This window comes from Bubalus bubalis, chromosome 16, assembly GCF_019923935.1.
Source record: "Bubalus bubalis isolate 160015118507 breed Murrah chromosome 16, NDDB_SH_1, whole genome shotgun sequence".
Classification (NCBI taxonomy): Eukaryota; Metazoa; Chordata; class Mammalia; order Artiodactyla; family Bovidae; genus Bubalus; species Bubalus bubalis.
Genome location: NC_059172.1, coordinates 42,638,566 through 42,666,550, shown reverse-complemented (window position 1 = coordinate 42,666,550; position 27,985 = coordinate 42,638,566). Strand labels below are relative to the sequence as shown.

At 37.6% G+C, this 27,985-nt stretch overlaps 1 protein-coding gene across 4 annotated transcripts in view; it reads left to right on the top strand.

Annotated features, from left to right (window-relative positions):
* SBF2 (SET binding factor 2) overlaps window positions 1–27,985 on the top strand; it is a 509,682-nt gene that overhangs the window by 365,406 nt on the left and 116,291 nt on the right. For all 4 annotated transcript variants that reach the window (XM_025265781.3, XM_025265782.3, XM_044929499.2 and 1 more), the window contains one exon: window positions 10,153–10,221. In XM_025265781.3, the coding sequence (XP_025121566.1) occupies window positions 10,153–10,221 (69 nt within the window). The remainder of the gene's footprint in view (window positions 1–10,152; window positions 10,222–27,985) is intronic.

Here is a 27,985-nt window from a genome sequence, read left to right as displayed (position 1 = left end):
CTGCTGCTGCTACTGCTGCTAAGTCGTTTCAGTCGTGTCCGACTCTGTGCGACCCCATAGACGGCAGCCCACAAGGCTCCCCTGTCCCCGGGATTCTCCAGGCAAGAACACTGGAGTGGGTTGCCATTTCCTTCTCCAATGCAGGAAAGGAAAAAAGTGAAAGTGAAGTCGCTGAGTCTTGTCCAACTCTTAGCGACCCCATGGACTGCAGCCCACCAGGCTCCTCCATCCATGGGATTTTCCAGGTAAGAGTACTGGAGTGGGGTGCCATTGCCTTCTCCGGTATAATGTTCTGCTGCTGCTGCTAAGTCACTTCAGTTGTGTCCGACTCTGTGCGACCCTATAGACGGCAGCCCACCAGGCTTCCCCATCCCTGGGATTCTCCAGGCAAGAACACTGGAGTGGGTTGCCATTTCCTTCTCCAGTGCATGAAAGTGAAAAGTGAAAGTGAAGTAACTCAGTCGTGTCCAACTCTAGCAACCCCATGGACTGCAGCCTACCAGGCTCCTCCGTCCATGGGATTTTCTAGGCAAAAGTACTGGAGTGGGGTGCCATTGCCTTCTCCGTCTGGTATAATGTTCTAGGTGACATTTAATGTCCACGTTTCTTCCAACTAAATTGGAATGGGAGGGGGATTTAATTAACATATCCCTGAGGCAAAATTGTAAATACATAATTACCATTGTCCATTTCATGTAAATACAGACTGTTTCAGATCCTCCTCTGTGACAGAGATAGAATTTATTCACCAAATTACTGACTACATGCAACATTCCTGCGACCATAATCTGCAGTAGCAAAGACAACGTGTCTTTATTATATAACTGCCATGGGAGCTTCCTCATGGTTGAATTTGTTGTAGTCTACTTTTATACTTTTGTATCTGTCTGGTTTCTGCAGACACAGGACTGGAGAATTAAATAGAGCTATGACAGAGACCATTACTCTTGCATCCTTTAAATCATTAAGAGTGGAACTAATTTTCACTGTTACCACCAGTAAATCCATTTAAAATAGGAACTAAAGTTTCATACCAAATAGTGGGGAAAGCATTTGATAACATTATATTTAAAAGAAGAAATCTAAAATTTTATTTTAACCAATACTTAGGTTATTTTTACCATGTGCTGATACTTCTAGAACCAAAGTATGAATCTCACTTTCCTTGGGGGAGATAAATGTATTTAAAATTATTTTCCAACAAAATTGCATCATGATTTACTTTATGTTTGGCTTTTACAGCACTGTTCCAAAGATGATCCTTTTTGAAGAAATATTTAAAGCCGTCATAATTGTTCTTAAGGGACTCTCTTAATCCTCTGACAGCAAATCATATTCTTTTAAAACACTTAGCATAAAATCATCCTAACCAGTGATCTTTTTTTCACTTGATCTAACTTCGCTAGATTTTCCTTTGTCAGTATGATGTGATAGAAGCAATTCTTTGACTTGGTAGACTTTATGAAATCCTATATTGTTTACATGTTTACATTGCTGTGTTTGATGGGGTGAATAGAGGTAGAGGCCAATGTTAATATGAAAGTGTATTTCAGAGAATGGATACAGGTGTTTGAAAGGCTGAGTCCCTTTGCTATTCACCTGAAACTATCACACCATTGTTTGTTAATTAGCTATTGTTTTTCAGTTGCTAAATTGTGTCTGGACTCTGCGACCCCATGGACCATAGCACACCAGGCTTCCCTGTCCTTTGGTTATACCTCAATACAAAATAAAAGTTAAAAAAAAAAAAACTACAGCAGTGTTAAATTTGATGTGTCTTTCAGTAGTGACTAATTTGATGATGATGATGAAATGGTGGTGATTATTCCTTTTGCCTTGATTCTTTGGATCAAAATTTTGTCTGGAAGATTAATCCATGATGTTGGATATAACTATAATTTATTTTCACTTTTATGTAGTATTCTTTTGTATCAGTATACCACATTTTATTCATTCTACCAAATACCTTTTTTCGTTTTTCCTGTTTGATACTTTCTGAACTCTTAGCATATGAAGACTAAATTCTTTTTATTATTTCTTTTACTTTTTCCTGCTTTGTCCTCTATTTCCAGCACTCCTATTACACATATTTTAGAAGCTTTGACTTGATTCTCTGTATTTCTTAATTTTTAAAGAAATTATCAAGACAGAGATGAAATAAATGGATACTATGGGGGTAAAAATTAACTTCCAGCACTTCCTTTGCATTTTAATTTTAGCAATCACATTTAAATTTTTCAATTGGTTTTCACAGTTGTAATATAGTTTCAACCTCTTTTGAGGAGATTATTTATAATTAGTGGAAATTTTCTTCTTTTGCCTGAATTATGTGTTTCTCAGATGCCATTTTTATATTCAGTTCTATACTTTATTGAACTTCCTGATGTTCAAGCTGGTTTTAGAAAAGGCAGAGGAACCAGAGAGCAAATTGCCAACATCCGCTGGATCATGAAAAAAGCAAGAGAGTTCCAGAAAAACATCTATTTCTTCTTTATTGACTATGCCAAAGCCTTTGACTGTGTGGATCACAATAAACTGTGGAAAATTCTGAAAGAGATGAGAATACCGGACCACCTGACCTGCTTCTTGAGAAATCTGTATGCAGGTCAGGAAGCAACTGTTAGAACTGGACATGGAACAACAGACTGGTTCCAAATAGGAAAAGGAGTACGTCAAGGCTGTATATTGTCACCCTGTTTATTTAACTTATATGCAGAGTACATCATGAGAAACCCTGGACTGGAAGAAACACAAGCTGGAATCAAGATTGCTGGGAGAAATATCAATAACCTCAGATATGCAGATGACACCACCCTTATGGCAGAAAGTGAAGAGGAACTCAAAAGCCTCTTGATGAAAGTGAAAGTGGAGAGTGAAAAAGTGGGCTTAAAGCTCAACATTCAGAAAACGAAGATCATGGCATCCGGTCCCACCACTTCATGGGAAATAGATGGGGAAACAGTGTCAGACTTTATTTTTCTGGGCTCCAAAATCACTGCAGATGGTGACTGCAGCCATGAAATTAAAAGACGCTTATTCCTTGAAAGGAAAGTTATGACCAACCTGGATAGCATATTCAAAAGCAGAGACATTACTTTGCCAACACAGGTCCGTCTAGTCAAGGCTATGGTTTTTCCTGTGGTCATGTATGGATGTGAGAGTTGGACTGTGAAGAAGGCTGAGCGCCGAAGAATTGATGGTTTTGAACTGTGGTGTTGGAGAAGACTCTTGAGAGTCCCTTGGACTGCAAGGAGATCCAACCAGTCTATTCTGAAGGAGATCAGCCCTGGGATTTCTTTGGAAGGAATGATGCTAAAGCTGAAACCCCAGTACTTTGGCCACCTCATGCGAAGAGTTGACTCATTGGAAAAGACTCTGATGCTGGGAGGGATTGGGGGCAAGAGAAGAAGGGGACGACAGAGGATGAGATGGCTGGATGGCATCACTGACTCAATGGACCTGAGTCTGAGTGAACTCCAGGAGTTGGTGATGGACAAGGAGGCCTGGCATGCTGGGATTCATGGGGTCGCAAAGAGTCAGACATGACTGAGTGACTGATCTGATCTGATCTGATCTGAGACTCTATTGCATTTGAGAGGCAACAGGACTTAGAGCTTTAAAGCATAAACATTGGGGTGAGACTGCTGGGTTTGAATTCTTCCTCTGTTGTTTGTACCCATTTAATCTCAGACAATTATTTAACCTCTAGAAACTAGTTCCTTCCTAAACAAAATGGACCCAATTCTAGTGTCTACCTCCTAGAGATGTTGTAAAAATTAAATGAAATAATTTCTGTGTATCCAAACTGAAAATGTTTGCTATTAATACTTAGTAAGCACTTAATAAATGTTAGCTATTATTACCATATGTCAGGTGCGCTGTCCTAGTTTCCAGACATATAACGCTGAAGCAGACTTGCACCGTTCACTCAAAAACTTAAGACTTGATGTTATTTGTCAAGTCTAGCATTCATCTTCTGTCTCAGTAGGACTGGTGGTACATATTAAATAACCATAGTGTTCAAAATTGTGATACATTCTCAGTGGTTTTATTAGCTGATTGAGCATTAAAATATAACCTGAGGCTGAAACAACAAGAGTCTCACTGCTTATTTTGTACTTAGCACTGTACTTGGAGGGCTTCCTAGGTGGTGCTAGTGGTAAAGAACCTATGTGCCAATGCAGGAGACGCAGGAGACCCAGGTTCAATTCCTGGGTTGGGAAGATCCCCTGGAGGAGGGCATGGCAACCCACTTGAGTATTCTTGCCTGGAGAACCCCACGGACAGCCTGGTGGGCTACAGTCCATAGGATCCAAAGAGTCAGACACAACTGAAGCAACTTAGCTCGCAAGCACACCCTGTACCTGGAAAGGGTGGACGAGCCTGAGGGCATTCATGTGGGGGTGCCAAAGGGGAGGAGTGTAAATGGTGAGGCAAGGCATGGGTGGCATTCTAGAGGTATTAGATGTGATAGGAGTAGTTATAATGTGGAATCATTTGTTGTTGTTCAGTCGTTAAGACATGTCCAACTCATTATTACCCTATGGACTCCTCTGCCCTCCACAATCTCCCAGAGTTTGCTCAAATTCATGTCTGTTGAGTTGGTGATGTGAAATAGAAGGTGACCAAAAAAAAGCAGACTGACTAGAGCTGTGGCTTATAACTGGAGGGCCATATGGTTGGTTAACTGTGGAGACTGGTCCACACCACAGAGGTCTTACAAGGTTAGCAGAAGACTTTGCTCATTATCCTGCAATGGTCAGAGCATAGCTGACATTTTTGAGCAAGAGAGTAATATGATATACAGAGGTATTTTTGGCTTTGGTAGTTTTAATTTTTGTCTCTGTGTAGAAGATACAAATGTTCTCAGTGTTTTGGACAGCTCAAAGAAATTTTTTTTTCTGAGCTATGTCTAATCCAAACTCAAAAAAAGCTTTGTAAGACATCATGCCTTTTGGCCTTATTTTTTTCTTTTAATGTTTACATATATCATTTTTGAGAGATTCCAAAGTTTTATGAAAACAGGAATGCTGGTTATAACAGTTCCAAAGGTATGCAAATCCAAATATGAAATAATTGAGGGTAATGAGAAATTAAGATTGCAAGGTTCACTCTTCAATTGTAGGAGGAAAATTAAAGGTAAACCATGTAGCAAAGTTCAAAATAAAACATGTATAGGCATTCAAGTTCTTGCAGGCTTATAAATTGCCTGGTATGCCTATAACTACTTTGCTATTACGTGGCCAAAACACAGGGGACTTCAGGATGTGTATTTACGAACTGATTCCCCAACAGATAACTGCACTATGCCGAAATGCTATTGCCATGTCAATGATTGTACTTCTTGTTTCAGAATTTTTCCATTTTTCAATCTAATTAACTTAGAATGTCTCTAACGTGATTTACAAAGAATTTTATATTTATATTTTGCAATCAGCATTTGACTGGTGCTCAGGTTTGAGACATGCACTACAATGTGTAAACATTTTGTAAGATAATAAATAGCTTCTAAATGTTTTATGATTGCCTGTTCCCTGCTAATTGGTCATGGATTGAAATTCCCCATTGTTTAATTTTTTTTTAATATGTGGGAAATTTGTATAAATGAGTGTGTGGGACTTCATATCACAGCTGTTGTCATTTAAAGTTTGGACAGCATCATTACAAATGAAGCCCTGCTGTGAAATCAAAGTCAAAAGGCATCTTGGCATCCCAATCATTTCCTTAGGAGAAGATTACAGCTCAAGTCTGTTGAACTTTATTGCCTTGGGCCTCATGACAGTCTTCAGAAACATGCAAGGCATTTCTGTTAAAGAAACTCAGATGTGCTAGGACACAGGGGATGACATTCTTGCACATAACAGTGTCCTAAGCAAGAGAATGAGGAATAAGTTAGGAAGAAAAAAGATGACTCACACTTTTTGCTGTATTCTGGGATTATAAAATCCATGGAGATGACAGAACAGGAACAGGATGTGGTGTTTTCCTACATGGCCTCTGTATTTTTTCCAGTTTTACTGAAGTATAATCAGCAAATAAATTTGTAATGTATTTAAAGTGTACACCATGAAGATTTAAAATACCATACATTGTGAAAGGATTCCCACAATCGAATTAATTAACACATCCATCACCTTGCAGATTTACCTTTCTGGGGAGGGTGAGAATACTTAAATTCTACTTTCTTAGCAGATTTTCATTATATAATAGCAATATTATCAACTGTAGTCACTATGTTATACATTAGATTCTCAAACCTTATTCATCTTATATATATTCTTTTACCAGCATCTTCCCATTTCTCCCATACCCCAGCCCCTGGCAACCACCATTCTACTCTTTCTTAGTTCAACTTTTTTTTTAAGACTATACCTATAAGTGATACCATGCAGTATTTGTCTTTCTTTGCCTGGTGTATTTCACTTAACCATAATACCCTCTACATTCATCCATGTTGTTCCAAGTGGCAGGACTTTTTTCCTTTATAAGGCTGAATAATATTGCATATATAAACTACATTTTCTTTATCCATTCATTCTTTGATGGATACTTAGGTTGCTTCCACACCTTGGGTGTTCTGAATAATTCTGCAATGAACATGGGAGTACAGATTTCTCTGTAAGATAATGATTTTCTTTGCATTGTATATATTCTCAGAAGTGGGATTCTTCGATCATATGATAGTTCTATTTTTAGTTACTTAAGGAACCTCCAGTTGTTTTCCATAGTGACTGTACTAGTTTACTTTCCTGCCAACAGTGTGCAAGACATCCTCCTCAGCAATTTTTTCTTGTCTTTTTGGTAATTCAGTTCAGTCGTTCAGTGGTGTCTGACTCTTTGCGACCCCATGAACCACAGCACGTCAGGCCTTCCTGTCCATCACCAACTCCCAAAGTCCACCCAAACCCATGTCCATTGAGTCGGTGATGCCATCCAACCATCTCATCCTCTGTCATCTGCTTCTCCTCCTGCCCTCAATCTTTCCCAGCATCAGGGTCTTTTCAAATGAGTCAGCTCTTCGCATCAGGTGGCCAAAGTATTGGAGTTTCAGCTTCAAAATCAGTCCTACCAAAGAACACCCAGGACTGATCTCCTTTAGGATGGAGTGGTTGGATCTCCTTGCAGTCCAAGGGACTCTCAAGAGTCTTCTCCAGCACCACATTTCAAAAACATCAATTATTTGGCACTCAGCTTTCTTTATAGTCCAACTCTCACATCCATACATGACCACTGGAAAAACCATAGCCTTGACTAGCAGACCTTTGTTGACAAAGTAATGTCTCTGCTTTTTAATATGCTGTCTAGGTTGGTCGTAATTTTCCTTCCAAGGAGTAAGCGTCTTTTAATTTCATGGCTGCAGTCACCATCTGCAGTGATTTTAGAGCCCAGAAAAATAAAGTCAGCCGCTGTTTCCACCGTTTCCCCATCTATTTGCCAGGAAGTGATGGGACCAGATGCCGTGATCTTCGTTTTCTGAATGTTGAGCTTCAAGCCAACTTTTTCACTCTCCACTTTCACTTTCATCAAGAGGCTCTTTAGTTCTTCTTCACTTTCTGCCATAAGCCTGGTGTCATCTGCATATCTGAGGTTATTGATATTTCTCCTGGCAATCTTGATTCCAGCTTGTGCTTCCTCCAGCCCAGCATTTCTCATGATGTACTCTGCATAATAGCCATTCTAATAATGAAGTTACAGGTCACTGTGGTTTTGATTTGCATTTCTCTGATTATTAACAATGTGGAGTACCTGTTGGCCTGTTGGTTAAACCTGTTGGTTTAATGTACCTGTTGGCCATATGTATGTCTTTGAAAAAAATGTTCAGTTACTTTGCCTGTTTTTTAATTGAGTTATTTGGTCTTTTTTGCTCTTGAGTTGTATGAGGTCCTTGAATATTTTGGCTAGAAACCCTTTATTGGATTTATGATTTGCAAATATTTTCTCCTGTTGCATAGGTTGCCTTTTCATTTTGTTGATGGTTTTCCCTGATGTGCAGAAACTTTTTAGTTTGATGTAGTCCCATTTGTTTATATTTGCTTTTGTTGCCTTTGTACTTTTAAGTGTCACATCTAAAACATGATTGCCAAGAATAATGTCCAGGAACTTACCACCTGTGTTTTCTCCTAGGAGTTTTATTGCTTCAGGTCTTATATTCACATCTTTAATCCAGTTTGAGTTGATTTTTGTGTATGGTATAAGATAGAAGTCTAAAAAAAAAAAAAAAAGATAGAAGTCTAGTTTCATTTTTCATTTGGATATCCAGTTTTCCCAGCCTGCCTTTATTTTAAAATAAAAACATAAATGTGGTTCCAAAGTAAGGACTGCCTTCTTATTTGCAGGGCAGCAAAGGAGGCACAGACATAAAGAATAGACTTTCATTCACTGTAGGTGAGGGAGATAGTGGGATGACCTGAGAGAGTAGTATTGAAACATATACATTACCACATGTAAAATAGAGAGCCAGTGGGAATCTGCTGTATGATGCCTGAAACCCAAAGCTATGACAACCTAGAGGGGTGGGATTGGGAGGGAGGTTTAAGAGGAAGGGAATAAGTTCTTGCCTGTGGCTCATGTTGATGCATGACAGAAACCTCACCAAATAGTAAAGTAATTATCCTCCAATTAATAAAAAAAAACAACTAGTGTTTGCATAACAGTAAGGACACTGCCCACTGACCTCATAGAAACTTCTTAGATAAGCCTGAGTCTTCCTTGTAAAACCAAGCTTCTCTCTCCTAATATGTTATCTTTGCTGATGTATTCATGGGTCCTGATGGTTAATATAAATTCTGTTTTTTTGCTTTTTATGTAAATGAGATGTTTCCCCCTTAGAAATGGGAGCCACATTGCATAGCAGCCATATCTCAGAGACCTTGTTCTACCAGTGACCTTTCTTTTCAACTCTCTCTCCCTTGGATTTTCCTCCTTGGTGTGCATGGGTCCCTTCTAATTCTTACAGAATCAAAGGATTACATAGAATGTTAGTATTCATCTGGCTCAGTACTACCAAGATTCGTTCAGCCACCCATTTGGATGTCATAACTCTTCCACAGCTTCCTCCCCTTTACAGCTATGAGCATTTACACTGGGGGCTTTTCTTTTACTCTACTCACTTACACCCTCATCATGTCACCAGTAACCTCTTTGATTCACAAGTTTCTTGGCTTTTTCTCAATCTTCATTTTACTGAATTTCATGAAGCTTTCAACACCATTGGTCATTTCTTCTCCTGACATCTATTGTATTGTGTTCAGTCGTGTCTGACCCTTTGTGGCCCCATCACTCTAGCCCGCCTGACTCCTGTGCCCATGGAATTTTCCAGGCAAGAATACTGGAGTGGGGTGCCATTTCCTACTCCAGGGGATGTTCTTGACCCAGGGATCGAACCTGTGTCTCTTGCGTCTCCTGCATTAGCAGGTAGATTCTTTACCACTAGTACCACCTGGGAATCCTGACATCTTTAGTATTGCTTTCTTCTAATTTCTTTCCCATCTTGATTTTCCTTTATTCCTTCTATATAAGCATCTATCTTCCCCAGGTTTCTGTCTTTAGTGGCTTCTCCTCATTCCTCTCTCTCCATTTTCCTAGCAGCTGCACCATTTTACATTCCCACTGAGATTTCCTGACTTTCCCATTCCCCAGCATTTCACCCAAAGGGTTTTGGCACACTGATATTTCTTGCCTGATCCATAACAAAATTTTACATGCAAACTCTTCATAGGTAACACTAAGAAAAAATACACTATTTCAATTATAACATACATCCCAGTCTTAGAGAAGTTAAAATGTGGAGGGAAAAGGTGTATCTTTGGTGCAGTGAAATGCAGTAATTAAATATATTTAAACCCCCTCCAAAATTTTTTGGACAAATTGCACAGCTATGAACATAAACGGGAAAGTAAAAGTAGCTACTCACCAATAGTGTATGAAAATATCTTTCTCAAATGTATTTTTACAACAAAAGACTGTGCTTCAGGACAGTATTTTTTTCCAGCTCTTTTTTCACAATTATCTAGGTAAGTCTTAATGACAATTTAGAATAAAAGTAAAAACCCCTTAGAACAGTAAATAATGTATCATAGATTTTTGTTTCCATATATTTGTGATTTCTGATAAATGTCCTAATAATGCTCATTTCTCTTTGTTTTCTTTAAGGATTGTTCCAGTTTAGAAGAATATAACATTGCTGCAGCATTACTCCCTCTGACTAGTGCTTTCTATAGGGTAAGTTTTAGTGGTCTATATGTAAGTCATTTTGATTTATATAAATGTATTCAGCTTGATTTATCATGGAACTACATCAGTCCCATCTCCTGACTATATCTAAGACACATCTGTGGTTATATTTATTATAACATTTGTTGTATACTATGTGCAAAAAATGAAATACATGTTAAATTATCTCCTAAGATATAACCCCAGCACTCTATCCCTACTTCATTGTTCTTTAGAGCAACTTAATAACCTGAAATTATGTATTGTTTAGTTTATATTTGACTGCTCTCTGCCACCAAAGAAAACAAATTTGGTGGGATATTATTATATATAATTATACTTATATAATTATATTATATATTAATTAATATTAATCATTAATTATAATAAATTATTTATTATATTTAATAAATTTATATTAATTAATTAATATTATATATTATCTGTCTTATTCATTGCTATATCCCAGTGTTAATAAGTTTCTACTGAATGAGTGACTGAATGAATGAACACACTAGATGAATAAATGTAAGGCAGAAATTAGAGATTAACGTCACTGGCAACTTCTGTGAACCTTCTTAAAATTTTCTGGAGTGCTCAGTGCTTTTCTTAATTCTATCACATAGTTCTCCTGTCCATGCCTTTCAAAGAGATTGATTCTTACGGCAAACAATCCAGAAAATTCTTATTCTCTCTTTTCCTGTGAAGACTTGTAAGGAGTTACGGAGCCACGCTCTGAAGAGCACATTGATTACGTCTGTCCGAAATACACAGTAGGAAACAAGAAACCTGTGGCAGCCAGGCTGCCTCAGGCCCAGCTATGTGCAGTTAGCCTCAGGAAGCCCAGGACTTCAGACAGGTGTTATGGAAGGACTTCTAGCTTAGCTACTCCCTGTTTCATGGACTCTAAGTCAAGAGAGATTATCAGATATTCCCAGATCTGATTTAGTGGAGAACTAGGCATCAGATATATCTAAGTGCTTTAGCTGATTCATAAAAATGATCCATGCCCTTAGATGCTTTTTGTTCTGCCTATCCTTTTTGTTTCATCCACCATATCTGACTGATGAGGTCTAGTCCTCTTCCTGCACTTAGCATGTGTTCAATAAATATTTCTTGATAAGACCAATTTTTTTTTGTCATTGTGATATTTTATTTTATTTTTTTAATTTTATTTTATTTTTAAACTTTACATAATTGATAAGACAAATTTTTAAAAAACTTTACTTCAAACAGTTTGTCCACAGTCTCTGAGTTAAAAGTCTTAACCCAAACATTCTCCATAATCCGGAGCCCTTTCTCTGCTGCTAAGTCACTGCGTATTCCTTTTTCTTCCTCTTTACCTTCCCATCCTCTTCAAAAACAGAAAATGAAATTTATGAGACTCACACTTCTGAGATCTGGCAGGTCATACTGAGCATCCTCAGGAAATAAGGACAAATCTCAAAAATTTTAATCAAATGAATTTGGCTTTAGAAACTAAAGACAACCAGCTGGAGCTTGGGCATTATCTTTTGGTTTTCCCTTAACCAGTCTCCAGGCCCACTCTAGTTTTTCTTAACTGCATACATACCATTCTTCTCTGAACTCTGCTTAGTGGTTCTTCATCTTATTCCTCTCCTAACATGAAGAACAATGTTACAAAAATAGGTCAGGCTCTCCTGTGTCTTAAACCATCAAGGAAATTTGTCTCCATATCCCAGAGTAACCAGAAAACTTTCTTCTAACTAGCCTTCATACGGGCCCTCACATGGGCATTTGTTAAAGAAAATAGCATTTTAAAATTTTCCCACTTTAACATCTAAGATATTTATTTCTATATAATATCTACACTTAAAAAACAAGAAGAAATGTAGGGAAAATAAGAACTGACAGTAGAAACTCAATTGCTCAAGAAATCCAAACTACTGAAGACTTTGTTTAAGCTGGATTATTAACCTGTTTTATAGTGTATTAGCGAGGGTTTGGTCATCAAGCAAAAGCACCATGAGTGATAGGAAGTAAGGACCCTATTGTAGGGACCAGCTTTTATATTGTTATAGAAGCTGGAGAAGAAGTTTATGGAAAGCTTCAAATTAGGGTCTACCTATTGGCCTGATGTCACTGTAGGTCATCAGGGCAGCAGTCAGGAAGAAAAGCTGGGCATGACAGAGCGAAGAACAAGGGCAAAGTAGAATCTGTGTATGTCTCTCATGTCCTCCAACCTCAGGGAAGGAGGTGACCTGAAAAAGAAGCCACGTTGTTGGCCATCGAGCTACACATGTGCCTAGCTCTGAGTAGGCGTAGCTAATGGAAGAGATCCAATAGGAACTGAAAGAAATGTGAGCCTGGTTCTTCCCACACATTAAGATGATCCAGCAGATTAGTCATAAAAGTGTATGAGATACAGCAGCACGTGGCTGTACTGACCTTCAGAGTGTAGCGGCCACTGCTTCATTTTGCCTTCCAAATCTTAGACACATTTCTCTGTCATTAACCCTAACCTGGACTCATGCGGCAAAGAGAGTTCTGGGAAATATAGTTCTGGCTTAGCTTAGTTTACACAGTGCAAAAGCATTACACTGTGTTTTTTGTTTGTTTGTTTCATGCATGTGTTTAATGCAGTTAGTTAACAAGCAGGGATGTGTGCCATGCTTTTCTCTGTGTTATCAAACTTAATAATACAGACTTACATTTTATGATGAGTTTATAGATTTAATTCTTTAGTATTGGCTTGGCTTGATTTTACTTGGTTTGTTTTGATTTAATTTGGGCATGAATTACTCAAGGTCCAGTCAGGAGCCAGAAACCTTAACAGTAATATGAGCAGGAAAAATTTAATGTAAGGAATTGTTAAGTAGTAATAGGGGATTAACTACTAAGAAGTACAGAGGATTTTAAAGAATACAGAAGTAGCAGATAAAGGGAGCAGCTTGTCGAAGGTTCAGGCAGAATACCCACAAAAGGAGCAAATTTGGAGAGGGCCACTCTCCAACAAGACTGAGATTCAGACCTTGTTGGAGAGGCATTGCTATGACCGGCACTGAAGTGAAGTTCACTGAGGGGCTGCAGACTTGGACTGGCAAGCAGGAAATGCCCACTGGAATTCTCACAAGGCTTGCTAGGAAGCCACCGTCTCTGGGGCACCACTGAAACCTGTGAAGTGGGGAGCGCGTCCGGGTGTCCCACACACAACTAGCAGGAATGAGAAGGAAAGAGCACACCAGAACCAAGAAAAGAGACCAATTCATACTGTAGTGTCCCAGCTGACAAAGCTTAATATATTGTGCCAGCTGGCAAAGAAAAAACTTTGACAGGTCCAGCTGCATTACCACAAAGCAAGGCAAAGGCAGGTAGATCCAGAGGAGAGAGGCTCTGCATTGATACCCAGCAGACAGGGTTAAGGAGTAGATCATATTGATTCTTAGATACTTTCTGAGTTTCTGTCTTACAGGAAATTATTGCTGATGCATAGTGGATTTGTTAATTCAGGAAAATTCTGTAGATGTCAATTGCATTATCCTGGCCTCTGATTGCACATGAGCCATCTTCATACTGTTCAAAGGGTGTAAATTCCTGAGTCTTGCTCAGCATTGCTTCAGAAAATGGACTCAGCTACTTGTCTTGCTTAAACTTGCTTTGAAAATATTTTTTAATAACATTTATTAGTCTTTTTTTTTTCAATGCACCAGGAGTTTATTGAGCATCTCAACAAAAAAGGTTACTATACCAGACAACATCTTGGGTAACAAGATGAACAAAACATAGATGGGGCCACTAGGAACTTACATTAGTCTTTATAATGTAATAAATAATAAACAAGCTGGTCCACAGTTTTCATCAGTCAGGTAGACATTTTCTTAAAGTAGTATATATGCATGGTTAGAAAATTCAGATGGTACAGAGAGATAGAAAATGCAAAATAAATGCTAACTTTCCCACCTCTACTCCATTTCTTCTGACAATTGGTTTCCTCCTAGGGGAAAAAAAAGTTGTGTATTTTTGCTAGAATATACAGATAAAATTATTTTTTAACTAAAGTGATCACCTTGCTTTTTTCACTTAGTAGTATATCTTGGAGATCCTTCTATATACCTAATTAATTTATAGCATATATACCTAATTATTTTTAATGACTGCATATATGTCTCCATATATATGTCTTTTTAATAGTGGAACTCAAAGCCTGCTCTGAGTAAGGTGGTGGGAGAGATGATGGATCAGGTGCCTATTTTGTTGGGTTTTTTTTTTTTAATATATCAGCTATTTTTTAAAAATTGAAGTGTAGTTGATTCACAATATTTGTGAATTACTGTTAGTTTCAGATGTATAGCAGAGTGATTTTTTTTTTCAGGTTATACCCATTGAGTTATTGTTGTTTCTGTTTAGTCACTAAGTTGTATCCAACTCTTTCGCAACCCCAGGGACTGTAGCCCACCAAGCTCTTCTGTCCATGGGATTACAAGATATTTAATATAATCCCCTGTGCGATACTGTAAATGCTTGTTGCTTACCTACTTTATGTATAGTAATTTGTATCCTTCCTTCCTCCCCTTTGGTAACCGTTAGTTTGTTTTCTATATCTGTGGTTCTGTTTCTGTTTTATATATAGATTCATTTGTATTATTATTAGAGTCCACATATATGTGATACCATATAGTATTTGTCTTTCTCCATCTGACTTATTTCATGAAGTATAATATTCACTACATCCATCTGTTTTACTACAGATGGTAGTATTTCTTTCTTTTATGGCTGCATACTATTCCACTGTGTGTATATATACACACCATTTCTTCTTAAGCCAATTGATACTATGTTCATGGGCATAGGAGTTGTTCCCATGTCTTGGCTTTTGTAAATAGTACTGCTGTGAACATTGGGGTGCATTCATCCTTTGAATTATAGTTTTCATTTTCTTCAGGTATATACCCAGGAGTGGGATTACAGGATCATATGGTAGCTCTAATTTTAGTTTTTTAAGAAACTTCCTTACTGTCTTCCATAGTGGCTGCACAAATTTACATTCCCACCAATAGAGTACAGGATTTCTTCCCTTTTCTCAACACCCTCTCCAGCATTTATTATTCATAGACTTCGATGATAGTTATTCTACCCAATATGAGATGATACTTCACTGTGGCTTTGATTTCCATTTCTCTAGTAATTAGCAGTGTCAAACATCTTTTTGAGTGTCTCTTCACCATCTTATGTCTTCTTTGGAAAAATGTCTATGTAGGGCTTCTGCCCATTTTTTTTTTATTGAATTTGTTTTTTCAATAATGAGTAATATAAGCTGTTTATATATTTTCGATATTAATCCCTTGTCAGTCACATCATTTGCAAATATTTTCTCCCATTTCATAGGCTGTCTTTTCATTTTGTTGATGGTTTCCTTTGCTGTGCAAAAGCTTTCAAGTTTGATTAGGTTCCATTTGTTTATTTTTGCTTTTATTTCTTTTGCATTGTGAGACTGATATAAGAAAATATTGCTACAATTTATGTCAGATAATATTTTGCCTATATTCTCTTCTAGGAATTTTAGGGTGTCGTGTCTTATATTTAGGTCTTTAACCCATTCTGAATTTATTTATTTTTCTATATGGTGTAAGGGAGTGTTCTAATTTCATTGATTTACACATAGCTGTCCCAAATTTCCCAGCACCATTTATTGAAGAGATTGTCTTTTATCCATTGTATATTCTTTCCCCTTTTATCATAGATTAATGGACTGCAGATGTACAGGCTTATTTCTGAGCTCTCTGTTCTGTTGCATTGATCTATATGTCTGTTTTTTGTGCCAGTACCACACTGTTTTGATTATTATAGCTTTGTAGTATGGTCTGAAGTGTGGATGGGTTATTCCTCCAGCTTTGTTGTTCTTCCTCAGGATTACTTGGTAATTCTGGGCCTTTTATGATTCCATATAAATTTTAGAAATCTTTGTTCTAGTTCTGTGAAAAATGTCATATGTATTTTGATAGAGGTTCATTAAATCTCTGAATTGCTTCAGGTATTATGGCCATTTTAACAATATTAATTCTTTTGATCTAAGAGCATGGAATATCTTCCCATTTCTTTGAATCATTTTCAGTTTCCTTTATCAGTGGTTTCTAGTTTTCAGGATGCATAGTTTATTTTTAATTTAAAAAATAATTATGCATATACTTATCCTTCTCATAAAAGTAGAGTGTTTTATTGGCCCAGATTAAACACATGTGTATCTTTTAGAGCTTTGCTTAGACTAAAAGATGTACCACTTTCGACATTATCTATATGAGATCTTTGGGAATTTGTTACACCACGGCCACCATAAATTTAGAGGTTTTTTCCCTCTACAGTTCTTTCACACCTTTTTCTACTTTAAGAAACTTGTATTTAATGTGTCTTTAACTCATGAAGCCTTTCTTGAAGGTAGTACCTTAACAGCTAGGTTTAAATTATTAGGGTTACTTTTATGGTAAAAAATAACAATTTTTACATTTATTGTGTATATGGTGCTTTCATTCTCAGTTCAGAAGATGTTTTTTATGTATCCCAAACACTGTGCTTATGTTTGTTGCTGAGTTACAGGTGAATGACATGGTCCTTACCCTCAAGAAACATACTGTCTAATGTTATGTCTTTTAATTAACTACTGACAGAGGAACTCTTTCAGTTATTAAATAACATTGGGCTACTCTTTGTTTACTTATGAAGTGAAGTCTCTCAGTCGTGTCCGACTCTTTGCGACCCCATGGACTGTAGCCTACCAGGCTCCTCCGTCCATGTGATTTTCCAGGCAATAGTACTGGAGTGGATTGCCGTTTCCTTCTCCAGGGGATTTTCCCAACCCAGGGATCGAACTCGGGTCTCCCCCATTCTAGACAGACACTTCACCATCTGAGCCACCAGGGAAAGATCATGTTTAACTGAAGAACCATGTTAACATGGTAGCAGTGAGCAACAATAAAGGCTATGAACCACCATTTAGTACCTTCTCCTCAGTGACCTATGTACCTTAGACTTGAAAGTGAAAGTGTTAGTCACTCTCTTTGAGACCCCCTGGACTGTAGCCTGCTGCGCTCCTCTGTCCATGGAATTCTCTAGGCAAGAATACTGGAGTGGGTTGCCATTCCCTTCTCCAGGGGGCTCTTCCTGACTCAAGGATGTAACCTGGGTCTCCTGCATTGCAGGTGGATTCTTTACCATCTGAGTGACCATGGAAGCCCCACCTTAGAGTTATGCTGTTGCAATTCTTAATAACCCACGTAATCTGGAGAGAGTCCTATCAAAGTATGACCAATCCCTCTCATTACCTCTGTGAGGCACATCTGCTCATTACTGATACTCACAATGACTCACAGGAGAGATGACACTTTCTCCTTTGGCACCAGTTGTGGTTTATGTTTACCCGAGGAGAAAAAAGCAGCACCCTATTTACGTTAAATTCAAGCATTATAAAGTGTTGCCTTCCCAAATTCCTAAGATTTCCCACTGTGGATGCCACTTTGAGAATGTTTTATTGATTGAGCTAGGTCTCATTCAGAATAAAAGCATTACTCAGGCTCCCATTCTCAGTGGTAGATTTCTTCTTCAAAATTCTTGTTTCATATAGTACATAAAAATGTCTTTTCTACAATCTAGTCACATGGAAGATTTATTTTATTACTAGATTTATTGAGGTATAATTTAACTACCATGAGTACCCGCTCCTTTTAGATCTCCTTTCAGTGACCTTTACTTGCAGCACTGTGCAAGTAGCACCGCCACACTAGTCTAGAACATTCCATCAGCCCAAAGAAACCTCATGCCCGTGTAGCCACTCTCCATTCTCTGGCAACCACTAATATACTTTCTGTCTCTATAAATTTGCCTTTTCTGCATATTTTATAAAAATGGAATCATATATATATTCTTTTATGTCTGACTTCTTTCACTAAGCATAATGTATTTGAAATTCACCTATGGTTTTTTGAAGATTTCTTGAGGGCTGTTAATTATTAATGAAAAAATTTTCATACCCTGAGTGCTTATGTCACCTTCTGTAATTTTCACCGTATTTCAAATTATACCTAATTCAAATGTAATATATAATTAATTATCTTTCAGTAAATACATTAGGAAAACATATGAGATATAAAGCATAATTTCTCAATTTGAAGAAATATATTTCACATTTCTGTCTACATTTTATGGGTTTTTTATATTTCCATTGCTAAATTTTAACTTTTTCTGATACATTGTAAATGAACATCTACTAGCTTATCTCACTAAATAAAATTTGAGACCTAGATATCATTTCTATTTCAAAATATAAAAGCCTAAAGCAAGTATATTCAACATGATGTGATAGGAAAATCTGAAAAATGTCATTTGTATAAGCCTAGGTTACCTAATCTGGAGAAGGCAATGGCACCCCACTCCAGTACTCTTGCCTGGAAAACCCCATGGATGGAGGAGCCTGGTAGGCTGCAGTCCATGGGTCGCTAAGAGTCGGACACGACTGAGTGACTTCACTTTCACTTTTCACTTTCATGCATTGGAGGAGGAAATGGCAACCCACTCCAGTGTTCTTGCCTGGAGAATCTCAGGGACGGCGGGGCCTGGTGGGCTGCCATCTATGGGGTCGCACAGAGTCGGACACGACTGAAGCGACTTAGCAGCAACAGGTTACCTAATCAGTCAGAGAAGCAGAAAGTTAACATTAAAGCATGAAAAATCTCAGAATTTTCTGTTTCATCTCCTGAACAATGATCTTCCTGCCACCAGACTCTAGCAGTAATTCTGCCCCCCAACGCCTGCCCCCCAAAATAAGTGAACTAAAATCTATAATCAGTATGTTTCATATCAAAGCTTGATATCTCTTATGTAAGCCTGTGCACCTAACAGAGAACAGTAAAGAACAGAAGTCCAAAGGAACGTGATAGGAATAATAACATTTACTGAATTTTTGCTATGCACAAGATGCTACATTTGGTTTACTATACCGAATCCAAGTCAGTGAGTATTATTATTTCCATTTTAAGACAAAAGAAGCTATGTCTTAGAGAGAATCTGTACCACTGAGCCAGTATGTGGCAGAGCTGGAACTCAAACGCAGTTCTACTTGACTCCAAAGCCTCGTATCTTTAACTGTGATAGGATTCCCCACGTGAGTCCCGGTTATGCAGCATACTCTTGGAGCTTTTTTGACTCTTTACTTAGAGGTGTTGAACTGGCATCACTCCTACCTCCTCATTCCTTCGGCCATTTTCATCCATATATCCAGCAAGGATATTTCATTAATATTTGGCTTGGAGGATGCAAAAGTTAGGAAATGCTGATTGTTTGTTTGTTATGGTTAATTTAAGAAATAACTGTCCCATGACATTATTTATAAATCTCTAACTTCCACATATTTCTAATATAAAGCATGCTAAGTACATAGGATCACACCAGATGCGCTTTTGTATTTCTTTGACTTTAGAATTTATTTGAATAACTACCTGACTTTGCCTCTTAGTAATTAATATGGACTCTACTTTTCCCACAATAGATACAGCGGCTTCTAACGGATGGAAGATTGCTGCTGGAAGAAAAATCTTTTCGTCATAAAAAATAGATATTTCATTAATCTTCATTTTTCTGCCTTTGGTACATGACAAGAGAGTTTCTTAAAAATCTACAAAATACGAAAAGAATTTTGTTTTCTTAGACTTCATGATCTGGATACATTGCATTTCCTATAACAGATCTCAAAGGATTACATTTTTGGCTCAAAAAAGGAGAGAGATGATAAAGGGTCTTTTTCCACCTTTTTTTTCTGCTGTAAAATCACATACTAATCTTAAAAATAAGTCAGCAGAAAAACAATTCAGAGTGAAGACAGGCATCAACACTGGGCTGAATCCAAATTTGGCCTGGAAAAGATATGAATATGTTTATTATAGCGGATGCTTCCAGTACAGCAGAATTTTAGAATGGCCAGAAAAATAGTATCTTGCTTTTACTTCCTCTACCTTTTTCTTTTCTTTAGGACAGTATAGCATTCCTTCTTCCTCCTGCCTCTCAACACAATCTCTTCTTGCTTTTCTTACTCCTTCTTTCCAGTTTTACACAGCTGCTCCTTTCTCCTGGTCCTCCTGAAAAGCCTCTATAATTTTATAACCAGTTTGGAATTACTGTTTTTTATTGTTGTTATTGTTTAGTCATTTAAGTCGTGTCCAACTCTTTTTCGACCCCATGGACTGTAGTCTGCCAAGCTCCTCTGTCCGTGGGATTTTCCAGGCAAGAATACTATTGTGGGTTGCCATTCCTTCTCCAGAGGATCTTCCTGACCCAGGGATCAAATCTTGGTCTCCTGCATTGGCAGGCAGATTTTTTACCACTGAGCCACCAGGGAAGCCCCATTTTTTTATTAATACTAGTTTAATATTCACAGTTTAATGATGCAAGGCAATTATAGAATAATTACTCAAAAGCTTGAGAGTGGATATTAATTATTATTGTGTTTTCTAGTGAAGAATTAATAAATACTTATGGAGCATTTTTTCTTGACTGTTCAACTTTTTCGTATTATGTTCAGAGGTTGGGGGCCCTTTTGTTCATTCTTCAGGAAATAAGACAGCCTACTAATACAATTGAGTTTAACAGACATTGAATACTTACTACCGTGTCCCAAATGTTAGTAATATATGGTGAATAGTCATGGTTTCTACCCTTAAAGAGCACACACTTACAGAAAAGACAGATTAGTAAAATAAATTACAGTGTAGCTGTTTTAAAACAGGTATAAGTACAATACATTAATTCCTGGTACAGCAAGGAACACTACAAATGAATTATTGACATTTGTGCCTTGAAAGACAAATAGGCATTTGTCTCACAGGTGGTGATGACATGAGAAGTGGGTGGGCTGGGAAGACATAAATATTATAGGCAGAGAAGATACCATGAATCACTTATTGGGAATTATGGCTATAGAGGTGGAGGCACAAAGGCAAGGTCGTTGGTGACTATTCTGTGAAGGGCTTTGTGTGCCATGTTAAGTAATTTGAATAATGTATAAATAATAGATTTTTTTATTTCTATGCTCATAATTCTTTTAAAGGTTTAAACAAACTAATAGCAAAAACAAGATTTGAAGGAGCATAGTTACTTGTAAATATAAAGTTACTTTAACCACTTTGGTAGAAAATTTTATTTCAACAAAATCTCTGAGTGTCTATTTTATGTAAACCTCTGTCCTACAAATTGTGTGAGTTGCAAAAACACATAAGACTTGCTTTCTGCTATCCACTGATTATCTAGTAGGATAGATAGGCATGAAATTGACTAGCACAAAGTAGACTAGAAAGAAACAAAGTGAACTGCTAGACTGAATAGGAGTGTGTCAAGGATTAAGGAGACTAACCTATTATTTATTTTTTAAAATCCTCTATAATCTCCCTTACATAATGACACCATGATTTGCGGGAATCTGTTTTCTCTTCCTCCCTTTCCTCTGGGTTCAGGTTTTGATATGTGTGAGTTTTGTCCCCTCCCTCACATGGGGGCCTTCTCCCTTAGGCTTTCTAATCAGTTTTCCATGCTTTCCAGGGCATAATTGTCCTTCTCTCCTAATTTCCTTCTTTTCAGAACCTCTTTCTGTTATTTCTTCTGCTTCATTCAGCCTTAGAGCATCCTTCGACATTAATATATTGTGAAAGCTACACAAATCAAGACACTTTCATTAATGTTGTAGAGAAAGTTACTCACAAAGGATAATTTGTTACCAGTAATTAGCCTTCAACCTCAAGATTTATTACCAATATTCAGTCAAAACTGTTCACTCTAATCATTCTCTAAGAAATATCCACCTTGGAGGAGGGACCTGCTGTTTCTTCCATTATTATTGTATAACAGAGTCGAGTTTAAAATACAAACTACCATTCAAAGTGGAGGTCCAACCAGATGCTTCGGAACAGAAAGATGGTCTGACTTTACTCTCTTTGTTTATGCATATGTATAAGTATTGTTCTGGAATTTGATCCCTTGAATGAGTGTCTGTTGTAGTAAGAGGTTAGGAGAACATGATGTGAGTACAATTATTGTAAAGGGTATTCAGTGTACTAAGAAAAGATCAGAATCTTGGTTACATAAAATCCTCAGCTAAATGACAGAAATTTTGCTTAAGTGCTTTGAGGGAATAGCCTAACTTTAAAAGGAGAGTTACAAATGCAGATTTAAAATATGTATGTGGAATGGATTAGACACTATTTATTTAAATATTCTTAAAAGATTCTGTATAATGGTAGTGTATAATTACTTGTTTTTACTCAACTTAGTTTCCTGGCTAATACTGGTTGATTTATTTGTTTAATTTGGCTCACACCAAACTGAATATTACATGTAACCTCCTTATTTGTGTGTGATCTAGACCAAACTACAGAAATTGTCTGTGTATTTCCCCAGTGTCACTAGGGCCCAATTTAACTGAATGATAGATTAGGAATAATGATACCAGTAAGACCCTGTGTCTAACCTGTCTGTTGAATATGACAGGCATTAATGTTAATTTTATATCTATTATAGCTATTGGTTATTGAAAGAGAATAAGTAAAAGAATAATAAAAATCATAATTACTTTTATTGAGTACTTCTGACCTACCAGGAACTAAACTAAATGTTTTTTATATGTAGAGGATCATAGTAACTATTATTATTCCCATTTTTTGAATATTATTATGCTATTTTAAAAAATTCTTTCTTAACAACACATGGTCAGACTTCTTGTCATCTAAACTTTGAGCTTGTCTGAAACTCAGGTATCTAGATTTTAGAAAACAAGGTGAAAGCTCATGAAATAATTTTTTTCTTTCATGGGTTTTCTAATACTTGATAGTTTTTATTTATTTACAGAATTCACTCTGAAATTTTTAAAATTTACCCACAAAGGGACCTCCCTGGCAGTCCGTTGGTTAGGACTCCACACTTCCATTATAGTGGTCACAAGTTCGATCCCTGGTCAGGGGACTAAGATTCCACATGCTGCAGAGCAAAGCCCCCCAAATTATTTTTAATTTACCCACAAAGATATTTTCAGAGTCAAAAAAGTAATCTATATTCAAAGCCATTTAACTTGTTAAATCTCAGAAAAGATTTTTATTATCTCAATAATTCATTACTACTATGTATTATATGTATCATGTAATATGTTAAGGGTTTCCCCAATGACTCAGCAATGAAGAATCCATCTACAATGCAGGAGACAAGAATTCAATCCCTGGGTCGAGAAGATCCCCTCAAGGAGGAAATGGCAACCCACTCCAGTATTCCTGCCTGAAAAATCCCATGGGCGGAGGAGCCTGGCAGGCTAGATCCAAAGGATCTTGGAGTCAAATACGACTGAGCAACTGAACACACACACACAAGTGTGATATGTTGTATTTTTATTGAAGTATAATTGATTTGCAATAGTGTGTTTCAGGTACACAGCAAAGTGATTTGGTTTTTATACATATATAAAATATATATTCTTTTTCAGATTCTTTTCCATTATAGGTTATTATAAGATGTTGAATATAGTCCCCTGTGCTATATAGCTTTACAGTAAATCCTTGTTGTTTATCCATTTTATTTATAGTAATGTGTATCTGTGAATCTCATACTCTTTAATTTATCCCTCTCCCATTCCCCTTTGGTAACCGTAAATTTCTTTTGTCTGTGGGTCTGTTTATATTTTCTAAGTAAGTTTATTTGTATTGTTTTTTAAATTTCACATGACAATAATATATAATATTTATCTTTCTCTTCTTGACTTACTTCATTTAATGTGATAATCTCTAGGTCCATCCATGTTGCTGCAAATGGCAATGTTTCATTCTTTTTTATAACTAATATTCCATTGTATATATGTACCACATCTTTATCCATTCATCTTTTGATGGACACTTAGTTGCTTGCATATATTGGCTATTACAAATAGTGCTGTTATAAACGTTAGAGTGAATTAGAGTTTTCTTCTTTTCTGGATATATACCCAGGAGTGGGATTACTGGATCATATGATAATGTGTTATATTATTAACATGTCCTGGGCTATCTTTTGTAGGGAATGATGAGATAATGGATGATGTGCAGCCACACAAATATTACAAAGACTGTAGAGCTGATTTCAGGAGAGGAATTGCATTCACCCTGACCCATCCATTGTTATATTCCAGATTCCCTTCATGATTAGTTCAGGTTATAAAATAAAATTTTCCTTGTGGAAAGCTAAACATTCTTAGTGAGATCAAATATTCACCTGCTTTTGTAAAACTACTTGCATTGACCAGCCGAGACTGAGATTTATAATTAAAAACACATTGATTTATACTTGATACGTTTTATGGGAAATTTTTTATTATGCTCACTTTAAAATAGAGATCAATTAAGCCTTTATCTGATAGTATCTTGTTTAAACAGCTAATGAATATGATAGTCTTATAGAAAGAGGAAGCCCTATGCCTCCTCTAAGAAACCCGGTGAGCAGCTCACCCACTGCCACCATGTCAGTTGCAAGGAAACCCTGCCTGGAAGAAACAAAGAGCTAGCATCTCAGTGCTGGCAAGCTACAGAGGAGAAATTCTAATTTGTTTCCCTCTGTTTGTTTCACTGACTGTTCTTGAAGGCATGAGATTGTAGAATTGGACCTTGGGCTAGTTACTTCCACCTTCACTTCTGCTCCTGGGGAAATGGACGGTGGCAATAAATACAGCACGGGTGTTTAGCTGAAGACATTTAATGAATTACAGCTAGAGGAGTGCAGCCCCTATTTACTTTTCTAGGGAATGGGTGACAAGAGTTCTAACATTTTTCTGTATTTGGCCCTTGTTGTATTATATACTTAGAGACAATCCAGCTGCATGTCTTTTCCACTGAGCACACTGCAATTTTAATTCATTTTCAGTAGATCACTTTAGCAGTTGTTTATTGAATACCTACTATGTATACAATGTTGCAGGCATGATGATGAGGACGATGATAGCAGCAATAAAGTGTATTAAGCATTTCCTATGTGCCAAGCACTGTGGCTAAGCACTTTATGTACTTTATGTACATTAGAAGATCATAATCTTTACAACCTCCCCACAGTCTAGATCTTATTTTCTCCATTTTACATTTGAGGAAACTGAGTCTAGATAAATAACTTGTCAAGGTCTTACAACTAGTAAGTGGGAAAAGGTGGTATTCAAATCTAGGGACTTCCACTTTGACAATGTAGCATACTGAATGTTCTGAAACATCCCAGGCCAACACTCCCACCACCAGCATTAAAACACTTAACATGTAGGATAATGTAAAATATCTTATTTAATGCATAACTCAGCACAGGAAAGTAAGGAGAATCTTCAAGGGTGAAAATGAAAAGGAAGCAGGAATCTAAGGTGATACACTGTTGCTGGGTAAAGCTGCAGCTAACCTGAAAGCATCTAGTTATACCCTGAACCTAGAACCTTTGGCATTGGGTGGGGAGACTGAAATCTATAGACATACAGGTTCTCTGAGAAGCCATGGCAGTCTCTTGCCTGGATATTACCCTCTTTTTTGTTTCCCTGCTTTCACCTTTGCCCCCTACATTCTGTTGTCAACACAGCTGCCAACATTACCATTTTAAAATGTACAGCAAGTGTGTCATCCCTCTGCTAATAACCCCCTTCCCCAACTGCTTCTTATCATACTCAGAGGCACTTTCTTAAATTAACTCTGTGGTTTTGTCCCTCAGTTCCCTGTTTTTACTTAAATGTCATCTTCTCAGTGAGGCCTATCCTGATAACCCTATTTAAAATTTTACCTATCCCTCTCGAGCACTCTTGCTTCCTCTTGTCTGCTCTTTAGTGGGTATGTGCACATCACGTATTTTTATTATTTATTTTCTCGGTCTTTCTACTAGGCTCCAGGAAAGCAGAAATTTTCACTGCTTCACTGGTCTGTCCCCATCTCCTAAATTGTGCCTGGTACACAATCAGTTCTTAATAAATGAAGGAAATTAATGAAAAGGAAAAACAAAAATACAGTACAGGGGATCAGCAAATCCCAGAGTTGTTTTCCAAAATGAGTAATAACTAGACTTAATACTCTAGTTTTATCTAACTCCAGAATCTGTCCCTTTAACCATCACATAGGACACAGCTTCCAAAATACAACTTCCTTTCACCTTCACAAAGCTTACCGCTATCTAGTGAGTGGACCCTGGAGTCAGATTGCTGCTGCTGCTAAGTCGCTTCAGTCATGGCCGACTCTGTGTGACCCCATAGATGGCAGCCCACCAGGCTCCCCCGTCCCTGGGATTCAACCCAACACCAGAGTGGGTTGCCATTTCCTTCTCCAATGCATGAAAGTGAAAAGTGAAAGTGAAGTCTCTCAATCATGTCCGACTCTTAGTGACCTCATGAACTGCAGCCCACCAGGCTTCTCTGCCCATGGGATTTTCCAGGCAAGAGTACTGGAGTGGGTTGCCATTGCCTTCCCCGGAGTCAGATTGACTGGGACTTAAGACCTGTGTGAGCTTAGGCATGTTATTTTACTTCTCTCTATGGTTGTTAACCATAATAAGGATGATAATAATATCTACCTTATAGGGTTATTATGAGCATTAAATGCTGTCAGTTCAGTTCGGTTGCTCAGTCGTGTCCGATTCTCTGGGACCCCATGAATCACAGCACGCCAGGCCTCCCTGTCCATCACCATCTCCCGGAGTTCACTCAAACTCACGTCCATCAAGTCGGTGATGCCATCCAGCCATCTCATCCTCTGTCGTCCCCTTTTCCTCCTGCCCCCAATCCCTCCCAGCATCAGAGTGTTTTCCAATGAGTCAACTCTTCGCATGAGGTGGCCAAAGTACTGGAGTTTCAGCTTTAGCATCATTCCTTCCAATGAACACCCAGGGCTGATCTCCTTTAGAATGGACTGGTTGGATCTCCTTGCAGTCCAAGGGACTCTCAAGAGTCTTCTCCAACACCGCAGTTCAAAAGCATCAATTCTTCGGCGCTCAGCCTTCTTCACAGTCCAACTCTCACATCCATACATGACCACAGGAAAAACCATAGCCTTGACTAGACTGACCTTTGTTGGCAAAGCAATGTCTCTGCTTTTGAATATGCTATCTAGGTTGGTCATAACTTTACTTCCAAGGAGTAAGCGTCTTTTCATTTCATGGCTGCAGTAGGATATATAAAGTGTTTTACTGCCCAGCACGTGATAGGCCTTCAGTAAATGTTAATGACTACTGCTGATTTTTTATTATGCCTTTTTCCTCCTCCTTTTCTTTGTGTCAAGCTTAGCTCAGTTCTGCCAAATGAGAGGAACAAATGCTGTGAAAGCCAGTCAGGAGTCCTATAGGTAGACACATTGATTGTCTAACATAAGAATCAGCACTCAAACTAACTGTCCAATAATTTTTACTGGGTTTTTGCTGAGTGTTGGTTGGTTGGTTTTATTTTCAGAATACTAAAGATGTATTTATTGCATTTTCTTAGCATAGAAAGCTCTGTGCCAAAGTTGTGCTGAGTTTTGAAAGCATTAATAGACAAATGATATGAGGAAGAGGGGAATTGTAGAAGAATAGAAGATGTGGTCTGTGTATTGCTCTTGGATTAAGAGAACTTGGTGATAACCCTCCAGGGCCCCATAAAAACAACTCTCCCCCCAGTACACACATACAGTATACACACCACTCTACCTATCAGGCTGTACACTCCCTACTGAAAGGTCACGTGCTGATTATTTGAACTGAAAACATACAAAATATCTGACCAACTCTCTAATGATATCATGGCAAATATATGGATTTAGGGGTAGACTGTCACTAA